The sequence below is a fragment of the Chenopodium album genome, chromosome 11 (genome assembly GCF_948465745.1).
Source record: "Chenopodium album chromosome 11, dcCheAlbu1.1, whole genome shotgun sequence".
Lineage (NCBI taxonomy): Eukaryota > Viridiplantae > Streptophyta > Magnoliopsida > Caryophyllales > Amaranthaceae > Chenopodium > Chenopodium album.
In genome coordinates, this window is record NC_137844.1 from 17,392,472 (window position 1) to 17,414,224 (window position 21,753).

General features: G+C 34.8%; 2 protein-coding genes across 12 annotated transcripts; one reads left to right on the forward strand and one right to left on the reverse strand.

The window, feature by feature from the left end:
• Positions 1-4,226: 4,226 nt before the first annotated feature.
• Positions 4,227-14,150, forward strand: LOC145567461 (uncharacterized). Its single transcript, XM_081626748.1, has 5 exons — positions 4,227-4,788; positions 7,264-7,695; positions 8,139-8,436; positions 8,523-8,743; positions 13,504-14,150. Exons 1-4 carry the CDS (start codon positions 4,348-4,350, stop codon positions 8,669-8,671), a joined length of 1,320 nt encoding a protein of 439 aa, XP_081482874.1. The 5' UTR covers positions 4,227-4,347; the 3' UTR covers positions 8,672-8,743; positions 13,504-14,150.
• Positions 14,151-15,564: 1,414 nt separating this feature from the next.
• On the reverse strand, positions 15,565-20,305 carry LOC145567459 (cyclin-dependent kinase G-2-like). 11 transcript variants are annotated; one of them, XM_081626745.1, is made up of 7 exons: positions 18,553-20,305; positions 18,307-18,442; positions 18,112-18,200; positions 17,889-18,000; positions 17,683-17,778; positions 17,125-17,587; positions 15,565-16,847 (listed from the first exon to the last, which is right to left on the reverse strand). In XM_081626745.1, exons 1-6 carry the CDS (start codon positions 19,659-19,661, stop codon positions 17,582-17,584), a joined length of 1,548 nt encoding a protein of 515 aa, XP_081482871.1. In that variant the 5' UTR covers positions 19,662-20,305; the 3' UTR covers positions 15,565-16,847; positions 17,125-17,581. The 11 variants fall into 11 exon arrangements, with proteins under 11 accessions (XP_081482871.1, XP_081482869.1, XP_081482863.1 ...); XM_081626743.1 differs by having other exon boundaries at positions 15,565-16,123; positions 16,771-16,847; positions 17,125-17,778; XM_081626737.1 differs by having other exon boundaries at positions 15,565-16,201; positions 16,771-16,847; positions 17,125-17,778.
• Positions 20,306-21,753: the final 1,448 nt, after the last annotated feature.

A 21,753-nucleotide genomic window follows, 5' to 3' on the forward strand; every position in this document is an offset into this window, starting at 1 on the left:
GACGGTGAAAGGTTGTTCATCATCGGGTTTGGTTTTGGGGAGACATTTTTAGGTGTCTACAAAAGCCCCCACTTTGACTGAGTTTGTAGAAACGTCAGTTTCGAAAACGATAGTCAAAGTAGTCGATAGGGACGGAGAATGATTTAAGACGTTCTGCGATCCTAAATCACTCTGTATACGCCGATACCTGCAGAAAAGTGTTAGTTCTACAGATAAAAGAGTAAAGGGATAGAATGCTTATCTGACACTAGTGTATCGGTGACAAATGAGTTTGGTAGCTTCCTATGCTTGAAGGAATCCATCAGATGACGTTTTGTTGAGATACTTTCCATGCCTGAGGAAAGTTGACAGATGAGTTTGGTAGCTTTCTATGCTTGAAGAAATCTACCGGATGATACTTTCCATGCTTGAGGAAAGTCGACATATAAATTGATGGTTTTCTATGCTTGAAGAAACCCACCGATAATACTTTCCATGCTTGAGGAAAGTCAACTGATGATTTTGGCAGTTTTCTATGCTTGAAGAAACCCACCAATTGAGATACTTTCCATGCTTGAGGAAAGTCGACATATGATGTAGTCGTTGACTTCTTTGCTTTGAGAGATGACAACGACCGACAATTTTCCATGCTTGAGGAAAAACTTGTCTAATAAGATTGCAAGTCTCTGTGTATCGAGAACCTTGCGCCATGAAATGATGATGGTTCGATTGTCCCCTAACGTGGGCTATAATTGGTTTGCTTGTCCCCGAACGTGGGCTGTAAATGGTTCGCTTGTCCCCGAACGTGGGCTGTAAATGGTTTGTTTGTCCCCGAACGTGGGCTGTAATTGAGACCTGCAAAATAAGGAACTCGTATAGACTATGATTGACTTGACCAACTGACTTGACCAAGTTTGACTTGACACGACATGATATGTATATAACTTGTGGTGTGTGTGTGTGTGTGTGTGTGTAGACACAAGCAATCGAAAATGCAAAAGCAAAAATTTTCCGTCATTTTTGTCATGAGACGAGTGGAGGGTACCGACTTTCTCCCGAAAAAGAAAGACGTGAAAAATGAAATTTTATTTTCGAACTTCCCTTGATAAAAGTTTTTGAAAAAGTTTTTGAACTTCTCCAAAAGAAAAGGAAAGAAGTTTTGAACTTCCTCGTTGAGCAAGACAAAATGAATCGCATGGATTGAATTGCTTATCTTGAAAATAATGTATGCATGATGCATGTTCTTAGGCCATGAGGCTAAGGATGATTACATCATGTGACACGATAGATGAATGAACTTAGGTCATGGAGCTAAGCATCATATATGGTGTAAAGAAGCGATCTTGAACGTCACTTAGGTCTAGAAGCTAAGCACGTATATAGATGAAGTAATTATTGCATAATGAACGTTGCTTAGGTCAAGGAGCTAAGCACGATATGCTTTGTATAATTACAAATCTTGATATAAATGTTGCTCAGCACATTATGCGATGTGTGAAACAATGAATATTGCTCAGGTCAGGAAGCTAAGCAAGTATACAACGTTTCTTCTAATGAATGTTGTCTTGAAAGATGATGAAGCATGCGCGGTAGGGAAACAAGATTTCATGATAAAGGGTTCTTAAAAGGAAGGATGATCGATTATGGATATGGATGTGTGAGTGAAGTGTGTGAATGTGATACTAAGGTGAGGCTGCAAAGGCTATGGTGAGGGAAATAGATGTGAGAAGAGTCGAGATAGTGACTCTTTAGGCTAGGTAGGATAAATGATGTGGGTTCAAGTCCTCAAGTCTAGCTCTAGATGGATAGGGTCATATGATTAAGCATTAGATATTCTTTGACTCGATCATGCATATGAATGTGGCCGCACCTCTAGATAAATCACCTTTTTTATTGTTTAAATAATTTTAATCAGTTAATTAGTGTTGTTGATCACTTTAAATAATTTTTTAATTAATTGATTTCACATAGTATCTTGTGTTAATTAACTAGAATTGGAATAATTAATTGTTGTTTTATCACCTAAGTCAAGGCGAATCTTGCTTATTTATTGTTTTTTTCACGAGCTTGAATTAAATAAAGAATAACAACTTTGCAATGTAATTCCTACATGACTAATATGTGTAAATAAAATCAACTAACTTAGTTTTAGGTATCACGTTGCATATATTGTTTGGTGATGAAATTGCGAAAAAGGAAGAGCTAGTAGAGGCCGCATTAGGGCTAGAATAGTGATTCCCTCCTAAAGGGAACGTTATTTTAGTACCCTCACTCCCGAACTCATTTCTGGTACAAGTAGACCAATTTGGGCATGGGTAAACTTATGATTCATGCTAAATATCCCTTGAACTCTACTTGGGAGAAAGGCATGAACGAGGTTTATGAGTTTTTCTAAAACTCATTGGCGACTCCTTACTAGTTTCTTACAAAAAAAAAGCGTAATGATATGATCAACTCTAATTCAAGGTCTCCCAAACAGTTAGGAATTCAAATCCTAATACACTTTCAAAAGTGTAAAGTCCTAGGCTTTTAAAGGGCCATGGGCATAAAGGAGAATGATCTCCTACGATGGGCACACCCTCCTTACAATCATATATCTACTTGCCTAACTTCTAGCAGCAATGAGGGTTCAAGTATCGAGGAGGGGAGTGAGAAACCTGCAAGAGTTTTGACTATTACTAGGCTTTAATGAAAAAAAAAACCCATGAATTTTGAACCATGCCAAGTGCAGTCCTTTACACCACTTTCTACCTTTAAGTTCTCTACCTCGTCAAGGAAGCATAAAAGGTCAATCAAGTTAAGGGTGAAGAACAAGAAAGGTAAAAGGTATAACATGCTTTGTTTTTGCAGGATCAAGAAACACAAGGGATCTAGTGTGGAACATTTTATGGCTAGTACTAGTGATGAATCCCCTCAACCCCCTTATATATATTTTCAAGCAATCCACAATGTTTGTACCCTTAATCCCCTTTTTATCACTTGTATTAGTATGGTTAAGAGAGTTAAGTCGTCTCACTGTAGTTTCGAGTCAGTTGGGAGCTAGTCTCCTTTCTAGACCATTGTAAAAAAAAAAAAAAGGATTGAAATCGTCAGCTTTCTTCTATTTGAACGATCCACTATGGCTTATTGATTTTCCCTTTTCAATAATAACATTATATGGTTGCACGTACTTCCACTCCATTTATGCCCCAGTTGTTTAATTTGTATCATTAAAATATTATCTTACCAACTTTACTCAACATAAACAATTCAATTAAATTAATCCATCACACTTTTCCTTAAACTTTTGAATAAATACTAAAGTCAATTGCACGAATACGAATAATGTAAACTTTTAATTTCTTAGTATGTAAGATTTTTCCCTCCTAAACTTATTTTATTTAATTAATTTGATCCACTATGGCCTATTGATTTACCCTTTTTAATAATAACATTGTACGGTTGCACCTATCTCCACTCCATCTATGCCCCACTTGTATAATTTGTGTCATTAAAATATTATCCCACCAACTTTACTCGGTATAAACAATTCAATAAAATCAATCCATCACACTTTTCCTTAAACTTTAACTTTTTAATAAATACTTAAGTAAGTTGCTCGAATATGAATAATTTAATTTCTTGGTATGAAATATTTTTTGCTCCTAAACTTATTTTATTCAATTAATTTCTACTCCATAGTTTATTTATCTCGGAAACAATATGCTTTATATTTCCCTAAAAATCTTTATGACAAAATTATATTCTATGAATGAAAATAACCAATTCTATGTTTTATTTTTCTCCGTTTATTTTTAAAGTATAAAAACTTTTAATTATGGAAAAACAATAATTAGTAAAAGGAAGTAGACGTAGAAGTAGAGATTTTTTATTGTTTGCCTTGATCACATCACGTAAACTTGTTCTTTTATAGGCAAATTTTACACTATATTTCGGTATATTCCACATTAATGTATTAGGTAAATGCTCATGTGAACTTCATTTTAGTTTTACTCTCAACATTAAGTATATTTTGTCTACTAGTTACATTTTCTTTTTACTAGGAGTAATTATTTACTAACCCAAATTTTAAAAATTAACAAATGGTTACATAAAAAAACAAAATCACACTCTAGTTAATCTAAAATTTCAAGTTGGGCTTGACTAAAAAGCTTAACATGTGTAGCTATTAAAAAATTTAATAATTACTGATAAAAATTGTTAAAAGGCAATCGATCATGTCACAATCCAAGTAACCTCGAGAAAAATCAAAAATGAAATCTCAACTTCCCAAGCAATGAATCAAATGCAATCAATTAGACAATTACTATCAAATTAAACCCAGAATCAAGCATCCTCTTTCTCTCTTTACACTTCAAGCTTCCAACAATGGCGGTTTCAACATCACACTATTCTCAACTACAAAATCGACGGTACAACCCAGAATCGACACACCCAGAAACCCCATCTCTTCCATTACACTTTTCACTCCGACGAATTGAACTCTTCCTCAGATTTCTGGGTTTCATCCATGATTCCCGCTTTTCACTTTCAATCTCCTCACTTTCTTTCCTATTTTTCGGTGTTGGCGCTCCTTCTCTTGTCATCATCTTCTTCTACTGCGGCTCTTCCGATGCCGCCGCTTGCCGGAAATACCATGTTAAAAGTTTTGAGCTGGAGACGCTGTTTTTTCAGGCTACTGCTGCTGCGGTGTCGTTGCTTTGTTTTTCGCGGAGTTTTAGGAAATATGGGCTCAGGATTTTTCTTTTTGTTGATAAGTGTCATGAAATTGGTGATGAATTTCATTTTGAGTATATCCCCAAAATCAATGTAAGTTTTTAGTATACCCTATTCTTTTCAATTTAATGCTTTGAATTGTTATGTATATTGTTATTTTTCAAAGTGTGGAAGTTTAGTGTGCGTTTTTCTGGCCAAAACTTAGTTTGAGATTGTGTGATATTACTATGTTTTAAGCTGGTTTTGTCTAATGGATTGTTTTTGATGAACTGATGATTTGTATGGTTGAAAAAGAATTAGAGCAATAATTTTAGTTAGGAAATTGGATGTGGGTCCCACAAATGGAAGTTTGTAATGGACTCTTTCAGTTAGTAGTGTCACCCAAAGAATGGCACTATGTTATGGGAGAAAGGAGTAATTGTTTATGGAAGTGACAAGTATTCTGTACTTGGTTGCAGTTCACAAAATTTGTTCTTTTCTTGCACTAGAGCCTATAAGAAATTCAATGGCGACAAAAGTTGGACTATTATGGGACGAAGGGAGTATTTGTTCATGGTAGAGACAAGTGCTATTGTATTAGGTAGTGGATTGATATTTCTTTTCTTACCCTAGGGCCTAAAACTAAGAAAATTCAATGGTGACACATGTTGTACTATTATAGTGTTATGTTTCTAAAAGTCATCTATTGATATTTGAAGTGGTTAATATTGCTTGGTTACTTGTTGAAGTGATTGTTGTAAGACTTGTAACTTATGAGAGATCTAGAGAAAGAAGAAAATGAGGAAGGAAAATGAAAGTGTTAATCTGATGTACTGATTGTTGAACACGATCCTCTTTAGAGAGTTAGTTTTTTTGGCACCTTGATAATCTGATGGAGTACTTGTGTATGTAATTTCTTAGAATCCAATTGTGAAGTATCAAACTTGACTTTGACATTGATCTGATCTAGGATTTATGTTTTGCTTTAGTGTATTCATCAGCCCTACAAACCCAGTGGTTTATGCCATTTATCTTGGAATTCCATATGGCCATATGGGGCATGTAAAGTTTTAAGGCTATAATTCAAATTTGTGTAAATATGGGGATTTGGTACCATGTAATATTCTATTCTAGGTTAAAATAACCCCGTCTTGACATATCCCGAAACTTGTAAAAATGTCATTAAAAATTATGAGTTTGGTTGGTGGTATTGCGCTTAACTTTGATTAAATTTTGCCTTATTTAGAATCTTAGATCACTTCCTCAGTCTCCTAAAATCAAGACATCTCTGGATTGGATAGGGAAGATTGAATTTTTAGAATTAGTCTTTCAATAATGTAGAAGAGAGAATGTACGTGAGCCATTATTGTACGTGTAGAGCGTGCTCAAAATTTTGGTGGGGATGAAGGAGTCAACTCTCGGAATCTTGACTATATGGCTGGAAAATTGGCTTAAAGTTCTACTTTTAATAGATTTTTTAATTCAAGATATTATTTGACAAAAAAAAAATTCAATAAGGTAAAGAACAAGGTATTTTTTGACAAGTTAGAATTTTTTATTGACAATAAAAAGAAAGTATTGGCTACACCGTAGAATTTTTTATGGTTCTAACTTTAAAATGTTTCAAAAAATTTAAGGGTATGGAAGGCTCACACTAGGTCTGCCTCTACTTCAAACCTTCAAGATAATTTTTAGGCTTGGGTAGTTTTTAAGAAATAGGTGTTTCATGTTTAACTTGTTCCTTTAAATCTTATAATTTTGAACTCTTTGATAACTATTTTATCCCTATTTTCATAAGTTCGTAAAATTTCACCCTCTAAGATCCATTTTGGTGCTTCATCTTTATGTTAAGCTACTCTATTAACTGCACAATAGATGGAAGGGGGCTAAGGTGACTATCTTTGTAGCTGTTAGTCTATTAGCTTCTTAATTTTACACATGTGCTCTAACAAAAAGTAAATTATCAAATTAAATGCTTCTTTAGTAAGTTCAGTGGTACAAATTGTGGCATAAAGTTATACTAAATCTCAATGGATATCCAAAGAGAATTTTTTTATCCTTTCTCATTAACATTTGGTTTTTTTTTTTTCAATCAAGAAATATAATTTGTTTGGAATTGACATATATCTAGCTCTTCTGGAATCAGTCTGTGAGACCATTAGAAACTGTATAAACTTTGCTCATGTACTGAAATGTAGATGACTAAGCATACTTGTCCTTTTTGTGATTATGATATACATCCATGACAATTACAGAAAGTGTCATATTGCAGTGGTTAGATGTAATTTAGCAAGAACTTTTTCCAATGATTTCCCTATCTATCATGGTCTGATCTTAGCGGATTATGTTGAGGGATCAGACTATCAGAGATGTATTAAGTTTACATCTTCTTCACTACGTTATCTCTCTGCTTGTGACTTGCATTGCTAGAAATTTTGCTTTTGCATTACCATGTGTCCTACGACAGTGACATTATCTATGCCTCATATACACATTTTATCTGTAATTTCTTTTTATCTTTTAGGCGGGATAGAGAAATTCATCAAAGCTTGTGTGATAAACAATTGAGCTGCTGTCAATTTTGTTCAGGACTTCTTTCGCTCGCTGGCTGTATGGGTATTGCCATGCGTTATCTTGAAGATGACACGGGAGGTTGTTAGGGTTATATATGTCCAGAATGATTCACTGGTGCAATCTATGATGGTTGTGTGTGTTTTGCTTGTTTCCTGGACTTATACTGCTACAGTGTACCTGACTGGAAACACCTTGTTCAGTTTGGTATGCAGTTTACAAGTTATACACTTTGAGAACTACAAGAAGCTTTTGGAAAGGAATTTGGATGTTTTAGTATATATTGAAGAGCACAGTCGTCTTACCTTTAATCTGTCCAAAATAAGTCACAGATTCCGAATTTTCCTTATATTGGAGTTCTTGATTGTAACTGCTAGTCAAGTTGTGACTCTGCTTGAAACGACAGGGAACAGTGGTACCATCAATTTCATAAATGCTGCGGATTTTGCAGTAAGTCTCAATTTTAAGTTTGCCCTTGAATATATGGAAACTGAAGAATTTCTTGATAGCACCTTTACAGTATGAGGCAGTGTATTTCTTTCCTTTGTTTTCTTATGCTACGTATGGCTTAGAAGCTACTTAGACAACCAAGTTCTGGACTCTATATTTTTGTTGCCTGTCCAATGCTTCTGCTAAAGTATCGACAAATATCCATGATTCTTTAAAAGGCGTCAGGAAAGATAAATTGAAGTTTAGCTGTGTAACTAAGAATGATAATATGACATAGCCATTATGTTAGGGATTTTAGTCTTACTAGTTATTAATGTTGTATTATATTTAACTACTGATGTTGTACCGCGCCATTCATTTGCATGTGTAATAGTTTTTGCAAACTTTACTGTGCTCTAATTTATTATGGAATTCTACTTACTTTTAGTAATGGCAACTTGCAGATCTCCTCCATTGTTCAGGTAGTCGGAATAATTATTTGTCTGCATGCTGCTGCAAAAATATCGCATAGAGCTGAAAGCCTAGCATCATTTGCTAGCAGATGGCATGCGCTACTAACATGTCATTCAAATGAGACTCTGGGGGCATCAGAAAATGGCGGGAACTTTAATTTTGCTGGTTCAGCAATTGCATCAATGAACTACCCAGAGAGTGACATGGAGTCTGTTGACTACATGTTACCATCTATGAATGTAGAACTGAATCCAAAGGTGTCTTCATATCTCAAAAGACAAGCATTTGGTGTGTGTTTCTAGTGCTAATTCACGCTTGCATTGTAATTCATATAGAATCATCTATTTCTCACTTTTTTTTTTTTTTTCCTGAAGTCATGTATATGCAGGCCAACCCTGGTGGAGTGACCATTTTTGGATGGACAGTGAATAGGGCATTCATGGATACAATATTCTGTGTTGAACTCACTATGGTTACTTTTGTTCTTGGCAAGACATTAACATTTACAACAAACAACACTTGAAGAAGCCTGATACACGAGTGCACAATACATATTAATCTGCCTCTTAAATGAGGCACGGACGGCTGACTGATGGTAATAATTTGGTCTTTTGTTATCATCCTATTACATGACGTACCTGTGCAATGAATTTCTAGAAGCCTCTTAAATTTGATGAAATTATCTATAATCTTGCCTGGGTATGTTTATTTTTAAGAAAATAATCAAGCATGAATAGAGAATTGTGTGAATGCTCCCCAAGTGGAATAATTGGGATGGATCAGTAAGATTACCCCTGCATCCACAACCCTTGTTTGTGTTTTATTATATTTACCTTTCCCCATTGAGATTCAAGGATTTCAAGCTACTCCTGTTACCCAGAAATATAACTATTGGAACCTGAAGCTCAGTAGTCACCATGCACAAGCCATTAGGTTGGAAGTTTGATTATGATAATCACATCTTGTATTTTCAGATGGATGGGGTTAAGTAGTGATCTCTCTAGTCCTTGTGCTGGCCTTCCAGCATCAGAAACTAGGGTGTCTATATGAAATTATGAAGTCCCCCCCCCCCCCCTCTCTCTCTCTCTCTCTCCCCCTCTTAACCTCTCCACTGGTTTGCAAGGCTGGTTCCCTTGTTACTTCCTCTGGCCATCTCACCATTGCAGTTTGCTCAAACTTATAGGTGATCAATGGTTGTGTGGTTATCAATTGTTATTTTATTAAATGAAGTAGTAGTAGAGGTAGGACTGTAGGAGTCAATGGGATAGTTTTTAATTGGGATAGGATGTGGGGTCAAACATTTTAGTAAAGGGAAGAGAGGTAATAATTATATATTGGCGGGTTCTTTCTTAAAATGGGATTGTATAGATTAATACTAGACAGTTTTAAAAGAATGTAAAGAGTGTTTTGGGATGGAAGGAGTATTGAAATTCCTATTAGTAAATAAGCAAAGTCAGCTGCTTTACATAGCATTTTGTATTTAGCTAATGTAAAGAGTAGTATTGGACAGTTTTAAAAGGAAACTGTAAAGAGTATTTTGGGATGGAAGGACAAAGTCAGCTTGAATGACCCGCTTTACATAATATTTTGTATTTAGCTAAATGTACCTTATGAAATACGAAGAACATGTCTTGCTAAGGCCTACCGAACTTAAATTATTTTTGGTAAACTTAATTTATTTTTACTAAATTTAAATTAATTTTGCCAAACTTTAATTATTTTCACTGATTAAAACTTATTTTTTATTGATTTGCTATTATATTTGATTTTTAAAGTTACTGATTTTTACTAATTAAAACTTATTTATATTGAACATAACTTATTTCTGCTGAATTTAATTTATTTTTACTGAATATTACTCCTCCATTTTTTTAAGTGCCCCATTGACACTTTTTGCACTATTCATTTCACCCACTTCGACCAATGTTTGTCAATTATACATAAGAGAAAATATAGTCTTGTAGATACTTGTTGAAATCGTCACAATGAATAGAGTATTAATATTTACTTGTTATAATTTATGCTTATTGGTAATTTGAGATATTATTGGTCAAAGTTGTACATTGGCATGTGTGCCAAGCTCCTTTAAAAAAAACAAAGGGAGTATTATTTTAAGGTGAAGAGAGCATGGCTTAGATTTGATTGCTTTAACCTTAAGGGTAGTGTTTTGCATAGAGAATGTCTTATTAGGTTGTTGTTGGCCCCTCAATAATGTGTAAGATGGTTTTTTTTTTTTCCCTTAATTTTTACTTTATTGAATTTATTGGTGGTAAAATAAATTTTCTCTAACGACAAATATCATTATATCAACATATACTTAGTCATCATGTATTGATCCTTATAATGTGCAACATAGAGTTTTTTTTTGTTATGAAAGTAGAACAGTAAATGCTTCTCTTTGCAAAAGGAAATGCTTTGTATAGCTATAAATTATTTGTTGCTCTTTAGGAAAAGTGGTAACTGCACAAGGATCACTAAGATGGAAAGTAGTGTCCTTATAAGGTCTAAAATATGGGAATTAAGAATAACCATTTTGCTCGTTGCTTTGGAGCTTATTGCTTAGCTGTAAAATCAATGTCTATATACCTATCAAGTATTCAAGTATCAAGTTAACACATAAAAGCTCTAAGAGCTGAAGAGTACGTTCGTAAATCATAACCATCACGCACCCCCATTTGTTGCTTTACTTGTTTGCAATTCGAATTACTTGCATTCTATAATTTGATTTATTCCTTATTGAGACAATTGATGACCTGAATAACTCTTTGAAAATTTTGGCTTTCATTTATCTTCTAATCATGTATTACAAAGCTGTTATCTTCTTTTGGATCATACAATCCCTCCACTGAATGTTTGTATCATCTTTGGGTGTTGTATCTCAAATCTTGAGACCCCATTTTGACTTTCTACCTAATCGCCTATCGCATTTGTTCATTGTTAGTGTAGTGAGACCAATTCAACACTAACAACCGAAGAATCGAAGTATTCTTCTCTATCAGTGATTTTACCAAAGCTTTTCCCTGTTTTTGGAGTTTTAGAAGATTAGATTACTCCATTAATATATATCTATCTAGGAAATATTTTTACTTCCCTTCCTCATCCTCTAGTTCCTTTTCTTCAAGGATAGTAAAGCATTGGGTAGAGTTAGATCAATATCCATACTCATTAATCTTTCACATGGTCATATTGACATAGTTAGATATAATTTTCGAGTCGTGAAAAATATAATGACTTGGATATTCCTATTATGATTGAACTACACCAAGGATCTACATTGTGTCCCCTCATCTTTGCAGCAACATAGATGAATCAACAAGGTCTATCCAGGATGAAATACTATGGTGTATGTTGTTTATGGATGATACTGTATTAGTGGACAGTATTAGAGTTGGAGTAATGCCGAATTGGAGCAATATATTAAAAGTTGGAATCTCTGTGGTTTAAACTAAGCCAAAGAAAAATTAAGTACTAAGGAATGTCATTTCAGTACTAAGTGGGAGTCAAGTGAAGATATAGTAACATTGGATGGTAAGGATCTGTCCAAAAGTGAGTGTTTCATATACTTTGGGCCGATTGTCTATAGGAATGGATATTTTGACCAATATTCGAGTCACAACAACCTAGGTATTGGGTTGATGGTATGGAGTTTCCCTAAAGTGAGTGTTTCAAGTACCAGTGGTCGATTCTGCATAGGATTGGAGATATAGACTAATATTTGATTTATAGAATTGAGTCTGGTGATTATAGTATAACTTAAGGTAAAAAGGTTTGCTTTATTGGATGGGTATTAAACCACCAATGTTATTGATTAAAAATATTAGGCATCTAGGATGGGTCATATTTGGAAGATATAAGAGATAACCTAAGTTTTAATCGATTAGTGGGAATACTTTTCTGGATAAAATAAGGACCACCAAGCGAAACCGGTGGTTTCTTGGTCACGTCCGGCTACTAAAGATATTCAAGGGGGGGATTAAAGCTGGAATTAGGGTTAGAGTTGTGGCAATGATATAAATTAAGGGAAAATCATTTGTGTTGATTTGGGCAAGTAAGACAAACCAAAAGAGACTTGAGATCACAGAGATCTTAGTAGAAGCCGAAGTTGGAGGACTTGGATAAAAGGGAGCAGGAATAAAGACTTGAAATCATGAAGATCTTGGTAGATGGCGAAGTAGACCAAAGACAACTTGGATAAAAGGGGTAAGGAATAACTACGAAGAAAATGAGGTTACAAGAATATGCAAAAGTGCATTGAAGGGGATCTTGGTTGATGACCGCTAGAGATAAATTCTTAGTTGATATAGCTCACCCCATCATCAAAATAAAGGTGCTGTTAAAGTTGTTGTAGTATTAACTTTTCACATCACCTATAACCACGTAGTTTTACTTCATCAATCCATGTCTATGTCCACTCCCACATGTATTTTTCAAAACGTTTTGTAATGCTTTTCAAGCTTTTTACAATGTTGTATAATTATTTATAGGTGTTGTTTAAAGGTACTAACGCTGATACTCCATACATTTAGGTTATGTGTGTGTGGTAGGTGTGAAAACTTTATATTTTGGTTTATCACATACAAAATGAAAATGCTCACATTACTATTTGGAGAATAGACAGCACCATTATCATGGCTAATATATGCTTCATCTATTTATTTCTAACATTTTGTTTTATCCTTTTGTGTTTCTTTTTGGTGTATTTTTATTACTCCGTAGTTAGTTGGGTTTTGTTTTGATTGACTCCTATCAGTCAGATCTAAAGAACGTCTTGTTTTACATGGTTTATATTTTTTTAGTATATAGTTCTGCATGACTTTGTTCCTACTGACTGCCCTTATCATATATATCGCCTTAGAAGGGCCATCTATTGCCTCAAACAAGCAACTATAAAATTGCATAATCCCTTAAGCACCTATATGCTCCTGTGACAAAACATATATTATCAAAGTGATCAAACTCAACCATATCTTTATGCATGAAACAGAGATTTGTATATTCTTATATATTTTGATCATTCCCTTATGACTGAAAACAATCACAATCTCTTTCATTATCTTATCCAGCTGGTGTCTTGGCACTTCGCAATGAATCTTGGCAGTTTGCGTTATTTTTGGGTTTTAGGTATGTGATCTAGTTGTGTCCCAAGATTAAAAAAAGTTTTTGGTCTAGTCCCTGATAAACAGTAAAGGTGTAATAAAGGTGTATAGCCAAACCCATACTCATTGCTTCCATTATTTCTCTATTCATGGCAACCTACAGCCTAAAGGGGTTATGATTTAGCTAATCTTGCATAATTTATCTATGTGGTTTCAACAATTTACAAATGATCTCTGTACTTTTTATGTTGCTGTGAAGCATATTTACAGGTACTTGCTGAAATGGTAGCTGGTAGCTATCTCTTCAGTCGCAGCAAGAAACCTGGAATGGTAGCTGGTAGCTATGACCTCTTTTGTCGCAGCAAGAAACCTGTGTTGATGGCAAACTTTGTTGCCAACTAGGGGATGTATTGATACCAACGCATACTTTATTTTTCGGTTTTTCCACTACCTGGGTTCTATTTTACTCACATGATAACCAAAAGGAACAACCCACAGCCCCAGTCAACCGTAGAGAATACAAGCTGAGCAGTTACATTTATTTATTGAGGCATTTTGGAACAAACAATTACTTGTATATATGTAGCAACTGGACCGTATCTTTGTCATCCAATCTGTCTCTAGTGTGACAGATGACTAAGATGCACGATTATATAGAAAGCTGAGGCTAAGGTTAATATCTTACTATATGTTTGGCAAAGAGTCGTGAATAGGGCTGTCTATGCTCCATGCTTTGGAAGCCAATTTGTATGGTCCATCCGGTGTACAAAATTTGTGAAGTATGATCTTATTATTTTGCAATATATATGATGCTAGCCTCATAGCACTCCTAGAGTTACAATACAGGAAAGTTTGTAACTATGTAATTTTAGGATTTATTTACATTTATTGAACTGAATTAAACTTATTAGAGCTAAGCTGAACTGAACTGAATTGATTGGAGCTGAACTAAATTGAATAGAATTGAATAGAGCTGAAATAAATATTTTACAAGAGAAAAAAATTAAGAGCTAAATTGATCTGAACTGATTGAAGATGAGCTGAATTAAACTGAAGTGAAATTAAGTTGAAGTAAACAGACCCTTAATTGTTACACTATTCACATACTCTTGTTTTAATATGTAAGGTACCATTTAAGAGTATTTGATTTCAGCTTCAAGAAAAATCATAGTTGTTTAAGACCTGTTATTTTAGCATCATCATTTATTGTTTTGGGTCTTGTCATCGACAAAAAATTTATGGAAGGCATTCATAAAATTAACGTGCATTGGGTTACATAATCTAAACCTAAAATATAGCTTTATTATTCATAAAATTAACTTATTATTGTACGATCATTTATTGGAAAAATTGAAAGAAAACTCTTACATTATGGAGCAATAAAAATGTCAATAAACCACAAAACTCCAAAACCCAAATCTCATACACTCCTACCCAAAATACTATTCAAATGCAACTTAATTTCAACATAAAGTGAGTTAATTAGAACTACTTGGGTGATTTCATTGACTGAATAAACAAAACTGAATATTTTGTTAGTCTATAATTAACTGTTAACTACACTTGGATTTAATTCATACTCCCCCCCCCCCCCCCCAATTGCATAGCTAAGACAAAAATTCAAACGAATATATCGTTAATCATACTATAAATCGTGTCAAAAGTTAAGACGAAACGTATTGCTAACAATATTGTAAAGTCTACGAAATAAGCATCAGATTTCATTGACTCGTCTGCTCATCATCATTATTTCAAACTGTAGCTACATACCATAAAATTTTCCAAAAAAAAAAACAAAAATAGAAGTATAAGCAACAGAACCTAAGGAATACATGTATATCAAAAATCTGATAAAAGAGTCGGAACATGAAGGATGAAGCACATGAACTTCTCATCATCCATGAAAAGTAGTTGTCCATCTCAACTTGTTCGGTGCAGGACTTTATGGGATTTAGCCAATATGTTGCACTTCGAATTATAATAAAGCAAACAAAATACTTCCGTCTAAATCCAGCATGACTTAAGAGAGACCACCACCCCACCCACTCTGCATTTATATTCGACTTCAATTTGGATCACGATAGAGGAGGCGCTGAGATCTGATAGAGTTAAGCTCTGATTGCCTAGCACTACTAGTAAATCCAACTCATGTAGTTTCAAGCATAAAATTCGGACAGCTGGGCATTACAATTTGTCAATTTATTGGAAAACCTATATCAGAGTTTTATGTTGTGAAAAAATATAAACAAAAATGCACTGAATACAACAAATATTAACTCAACCTAATTACAAATATACCAACTTAGTGAGCCAGGTGCAATTCACAGAAAAATTATCCTCACTTCAATTTATTTGCTTCGAAAGCTATACATACTAACAACTTCAGAATGCTGTGCTTTATGATTTAACAGCTAGAAGAAAGACATGTATCACCCCGGAGAAAAGGCTGGCCTAACCTTATATAATGTAAAGAAGTTACCGTTTGTACTGGTAAAGCATTACAGGAGTCTCCTTCATGTAACAAGTAGTTCAAGTGTTGCGGCCCAAACTTCTGAATCTTGATCGTGACCTCTATGATGTTATCAACCAAAAAAAAACAAGAAAAGAAAAAAGCAAAACCACTAAAGCTAAATAAATAATCGCAAGTTGAACATAGATACAGTACTCCCTCAGTTTACCATAAATGAAGTACAGAGTACAAAGCTCCAGCTGATCCTGTATTTGTCCATCTCTTTTGAAGCTCACACATCCAGGGGAAACAGGAATTTTATAATCAAATTCATGCAAGGAATGCCAGCTAAGAGCAGAAGACCATGCAGTTAACATACCAGCCCAACTCCAAAGATTAATGCTGAACGGCAGAATGCTAGAGTACGAACCTAGAGTGAACGGCAGATGGTTAACTGGAGATGACTACGAACCTAGAGTGAAGAACTGCCAATTCAATATCAACTCTTCTGCTTCGATCAAACACAAAGGAGAAAAGACCAAAGAAGGCAAAAAAGGATTATTAATGACATAACAAGTTGCCACAAACATCAGCCTGCTATACAACATTTCTCTAATAATAAATCAAATAACAAGTTCAAGAACCAAATAATAATCTATAAATTACAGATGGCCAACTAATGGATGGAGCCTGTACTATTTGTAGCACACGGTTTTAGATTATTACATTGCAATATATCATGTCAAACACCTTCTAACATGTAGGACCTAATCATATGATGTGCTAATGATCTAGGAAGTAGTAGTCAGCAACAAATTTGATGAAAGCTAATGCGAAAGATAGCTTATGTACAGAAAATACAAAATCTTTAAAAAAAAAAATTAGGATTAGTTAACATCAATGCTGCTCAAGTTTAGACACCCTAAAAGGGCTTAAACATTTACATGCGCTTAGACCTTGGAAGAGGATGTAAGCAAAGATGAACCAGAAACATAAACAATAAGCCAGCACAACAGTTTCACAAAGCAACTTCAAGCATTGCACTGCCACATCTGCAATCCATTATCAAGTAAATACCTGAAAAGCTTGAAAAGTATCTCCTTTATTTGAGGCATGAGGTTAACAGTTTCCAGTGCCCCTTTTATGCAGCAATTCTTGCAAAAATAAGTGCATGTAGAACATTAAGAACAGGTCAAGATGACAAAAATAAGTATAATTTTTATGGTACTCCAAAGGCAGTGTATAAATTAAGGAAGAATGTACATAAAAATACTGGTTTATTTATAAGAGTTTCCTCAAATCTCCACCAATTAGTGTATGAGATAAAAGCAAAAATGATTAAAGAAAGTTCAAAACAATCATGACTAAGGAACAATTGAAAGGGGGGCAAAATATGATCACGGAGAAATGAATTGCTACTTCACACCTTACATGTTAATGCAGGTGCCTGAAACATTTTTTTTTCTATCGAGTTCAGACATGCAGCTCCTTTTCAATTACAAAGTCTGCTCCATCACAATGGCTAATTATGTCCAACCTCCAAAACGGGCTCAGATCTGTAAGAGCACAGGATACAATGGTAGTAAATCCTATTCAGGAAGGTAATATCAGTCAAAAAAAATCTGCAACTTCCTGTATTCATATGCGAAACCACCAATTCATCATCAAAGCAGCACATCATAGCCAACCATTGCTGCAAACCCCACCACAATGTGCCTGACTGTATCTGTAAAAGCACAACAGAGACACAGGAAGTAATAGATCCCAGAAACAATTAATGCAAATTTCACTTCCCATTCACTGCATGTTCCAAATCTGTCCAACCCAAGCTGCCACCCCGCCAATAGATAGTCATTCAACCAGCCTCAAATAACCAGCTATAGATGCCCTAATACTGCCAGGTGAAGTCCACAGAGACATGATAAGAGATCCCATTACGATCAATGATAAGACAATGTCAAGCATCAAGCCTCAACTTGCCAAAACTACCTTGTCTGCTGGGAAAGTAGGCATGAACTCTTTAGAGTTTGGAAGAGGAACCTCTTGGAACCAGGGATGGCTGAGGGCCTCTTTTGCTGTTATCCTCTGCAAAAACAAAAAGGAACAGAACTCAAATAAGAACAATTTAAAATCCCAAAACAAGAACATATAAATAAAACTAGAGCATCCTGTAAGTATTTTGAAAGCAGACATACCATTTCAGGGTCATAGGTCAATAACCGGCTCAGCAAGTCAAGCCCTGAATCAGAAAGTGCTGGAGAGCCTGTAAAAGAAGCACGAGGGAACTTCTTATGCAATTGATTATACCTGAAACCAGAATAATGATAACATAGTTAGGACTTAGGAGCAACATCCTAAACAAGGATAGTAAACCATGAGAGTACAACAAAATGAAACAGTATGACAGCATATACTCACGGTTGTTGAACAAAGTTAGCTTTGATCCCAGGCAATTGAGAATACTTCGGCCATATCTTGTCATTAGGCGTGCCCAGTGTTCTGAATATCTGCAATATAGTCATCAACAAATTAAATAATCAAGCATTCAAAAGATAAGACAAAAGAGAAAACTGCATATTGAAAGAAGGCAAAATAAAAGGAACATATGTCTACCTTGTCAAGCTGCTCTAACTCAGTTTTTCCATCAAATAATGGTTTATTGGTCAATAGTTCAGCCATTATGCAACCCACTGACCACAAATCCACAGCTGTAGAGTACTCCTTGGCTCCAAGAAGAAGTTCAGGAGCCCTGGAAACACGACAGAACACCATCAATTACAGTTAGCAACCTAAATTAAAGCACCAAACAGAATATGATCGTTAATTCAGAAGAGGAAAAACAAAGAGCAGCAACTCTACCTGTACCAAAGAGTAACCACCAATGAAGTATAAGGCTTCAACGGGCTACCATACTGGCGTGCCATTCCAAAATCACATATTTTCAGCTCACCCGAATTATTCAACAAAAGATTCGATGTCTTCAAATCTCTGTGAAGAACCCAATTATCATGAAGATAACTAACACCCTCCAAAAGTTGAAGCATCAAGCACTTCACTTCACTCTGCCTAAAATGCTGCTTCCTGGCTTGCATCAGCGCCTTAAGATCATGCTCCACATAGTCCATCACCATATAAATGTTATCAAATCCCTCAGCGCTTTCATCCACCACTACTTCTCGCACATTTACAATTGAAGGGTGGTTCAAGGACATAAGAGTATTAATTTCCCTCAAATAAACCACTGGGAAACCCTCTCTTTGATTTCCCAACTTCATCTTCTTCAAGGCAACCATCTCACCACTCTCCTTGTCCTTTGCTTTGTATACAATACCATAACTACCCTCACTAATTTTACCAAGTTTTTCGTAATCAAACACCGTTCTACAACCTTGCAGCATATTTCTCCTTCCTTGCCCTGCAACTCCAGCCTCAATGTCCTCATCATCACTCACATCAATCTCCATCAATTCATCACCATCCAATTCGCTTTCCGAAAATTCACCCTCACTATAGTATCTCCGCACACATCCTCCATCAGACCCAGAAGACCGACCTCCAGAATAATCAGAACTCTCCTTTTGTGTAACCCCACTCTCAGGACTCGACCTTCTTCCCTTCGACTCGTCCCCTTTACCCTTCTCTTCCCTACTGCCCTCCTCAAGGTCATCATCATTCGCCCAACGAGACATCATAATATTAGGCGCCCGAGAAAAATCCTCTTCGTCAAGCTGCCCCGGCTCCTGATCATCATCAAGGTTCATAACAGGAGAGCACTTCCTCCTCTTCTGAAGAGGCGAAAGCACAATCCCATCATCAAATTCCATACTATCATCTTCAAAAACACCCCTCTTTCCACCCACATAATCCAAATCTTCATAAACTTCAGAATTAGACCTAATCCCAGAAGCTTTTCTTGAAACATGAGAAAGATCTACACTCCTTGACACATTGATTTTATCGGCAGCCATAACATCAGCACACACAAAAATTCCCTCAATTAACGAGAAAAAGAAAAACAATTTAAGGATTAGAAATCCCTAAACCTAATTCTCAAAACTATGAGAAAAATTTTTTGAACCCTAAACAACGAGATCGTTCAATTACAGACAAATCAAATCCAAAATCAATGATATCACAATGAAATTGATGAAGAACAACGGGTATATAGCCTTAGAATTCCCAGATCTGGGAGAAATCAATGTTACAAAAATCGAAGGCAAAACCCTAGAAAATCGCAGCGATTTTCCTCAATTTGGACAAGAATTATTAGTCAAAAGTGAAAGGTAACCGAAGATCTTACCAAACAATGATGAAAGAGATTATCGGATGAAATCGCAGAGCCACAAAATCGGAAATCGTCGACGATAAGATGAGGAGAGAGAAAGTGAGAAGGAAAGAGAAGAACAAAAGTCGTCGACGCTACTTAACCCAGCGAATCAACGAATTTTCGAGAGTAATTTATAGACGGATGCCCTTTTATATTTTCTTAGGTCGGCGGAAGGAAATTAGCCGGTTTTTAAAAACAAAAAAAAAACAATGACTTTCAAATTAGGAAAACTAGAATGGACCATGGGATATACTTCCTATGTATGTTTTGGAAAAAAAATATGCATCAGAATTGAGAGTTGGGGATTTGGAGTGCTGTGATGAACGGTTGGAAAAACAACTTGATTATCTTTTATATGGGTTGAATTTCTTTTTTTAAAAAAAATCGTGTAAAAATTTCCTGACTAGTTAAAATCGGGTTATAAATACTTTTTTGGAAAAATTGTCAAGAAAAATACAAGCTTTGTCCAGTTTTTAAAAAATATCACGACATTTTGATTATTGCTCAATAAAAAAAAATAAAAAAAAACCTTTGACACTGATCTTCCATAAATAGTATGTAACCAGTTGGTAACATGTTCACTAAGTTAATGGTGACACATGTTACTTTGTAATTGGTCGATTGTTATGTTTTAGTTTGTTTTTTTGTTCAAAGCTAAACGTTGCCCTCGAATCTTCAGCTAACGCCCACAAGTACTTATCCTTATTATAAAAATAATAAATTTTACCTCAACTAAACACTTTTACCATACATAAAAATTTTAACCGCTCTCTAGTGGTCACCGTCCACCAACAATCATCTGTCAACTACCAACCACCGTAATTTTTAAAATCAAACAAATAATTTAGATTTTGCAAATCAAATACGTTGGATCTCATGGACGACAACGACAGACCGGAAACACCATCTACGATGCTCGCCAAAAGCTCGTCGGACCGTACGAATTCGGTACGTCTATTAAATATTTTTTTGTTTTCGAATTTCCAAGCAAACGCCCATAAATTTTGAAAACCCTAGGTAGAACCGCCCACTTTTTTTTGAACACCCTAGGCAGTTTCGAAAAAAACTAGGTGTTTTTGCCTAGGGTTTTTGGAATTCCTGGTCATTTTCCTAGGAATTTCAATTTTTTTTTGTTTTGGATTTCACGTATTTGTTAGTATTATTATTATTAGGCCCTGTTCTCTTAACATTAAAAAAATAATATTAAGTAAAAATAATTTCAGTTCAGTAAAAATAAGTTTAGTTTAGTAAAATTAATTTCAGTTCAGTAAAAATAATTTCAGTTTAGTAAAAATAAGTTCAGTTCAGTAAAATTCAGTTTTCTTAAAGAAGAATTATAATAGAAAATCAGTAAAAAATAATTTCAGTTCAGCAAAAATAATCTCAATTCAGTAAAATTAATTTAAGTTCGGTAAAAATAATTTATGTTCAGCAAATATAATTTTATTTCAGTAAAAATAATTTCAATTCAGCAGAAATAAGGTGAAGAGAACGGGGCCTTAGAATTATTTTGATTACTATTAGTTGTGTTTGTTTTATAATTAGTTATCAAGTATAATTTTACGTGCAGCATTAGTTTATTGAGGGTGTTGATACTAATTATAACTCTCTTAGCATTATACTTGATAAATCAATAAATCAAACTCTCCTAGCATTATACTTGATAAACTGTAATACCCCGTATTTTGAAATGTATTTTCTAAATTAATTAATTAATTATTATTTTCTAAAAA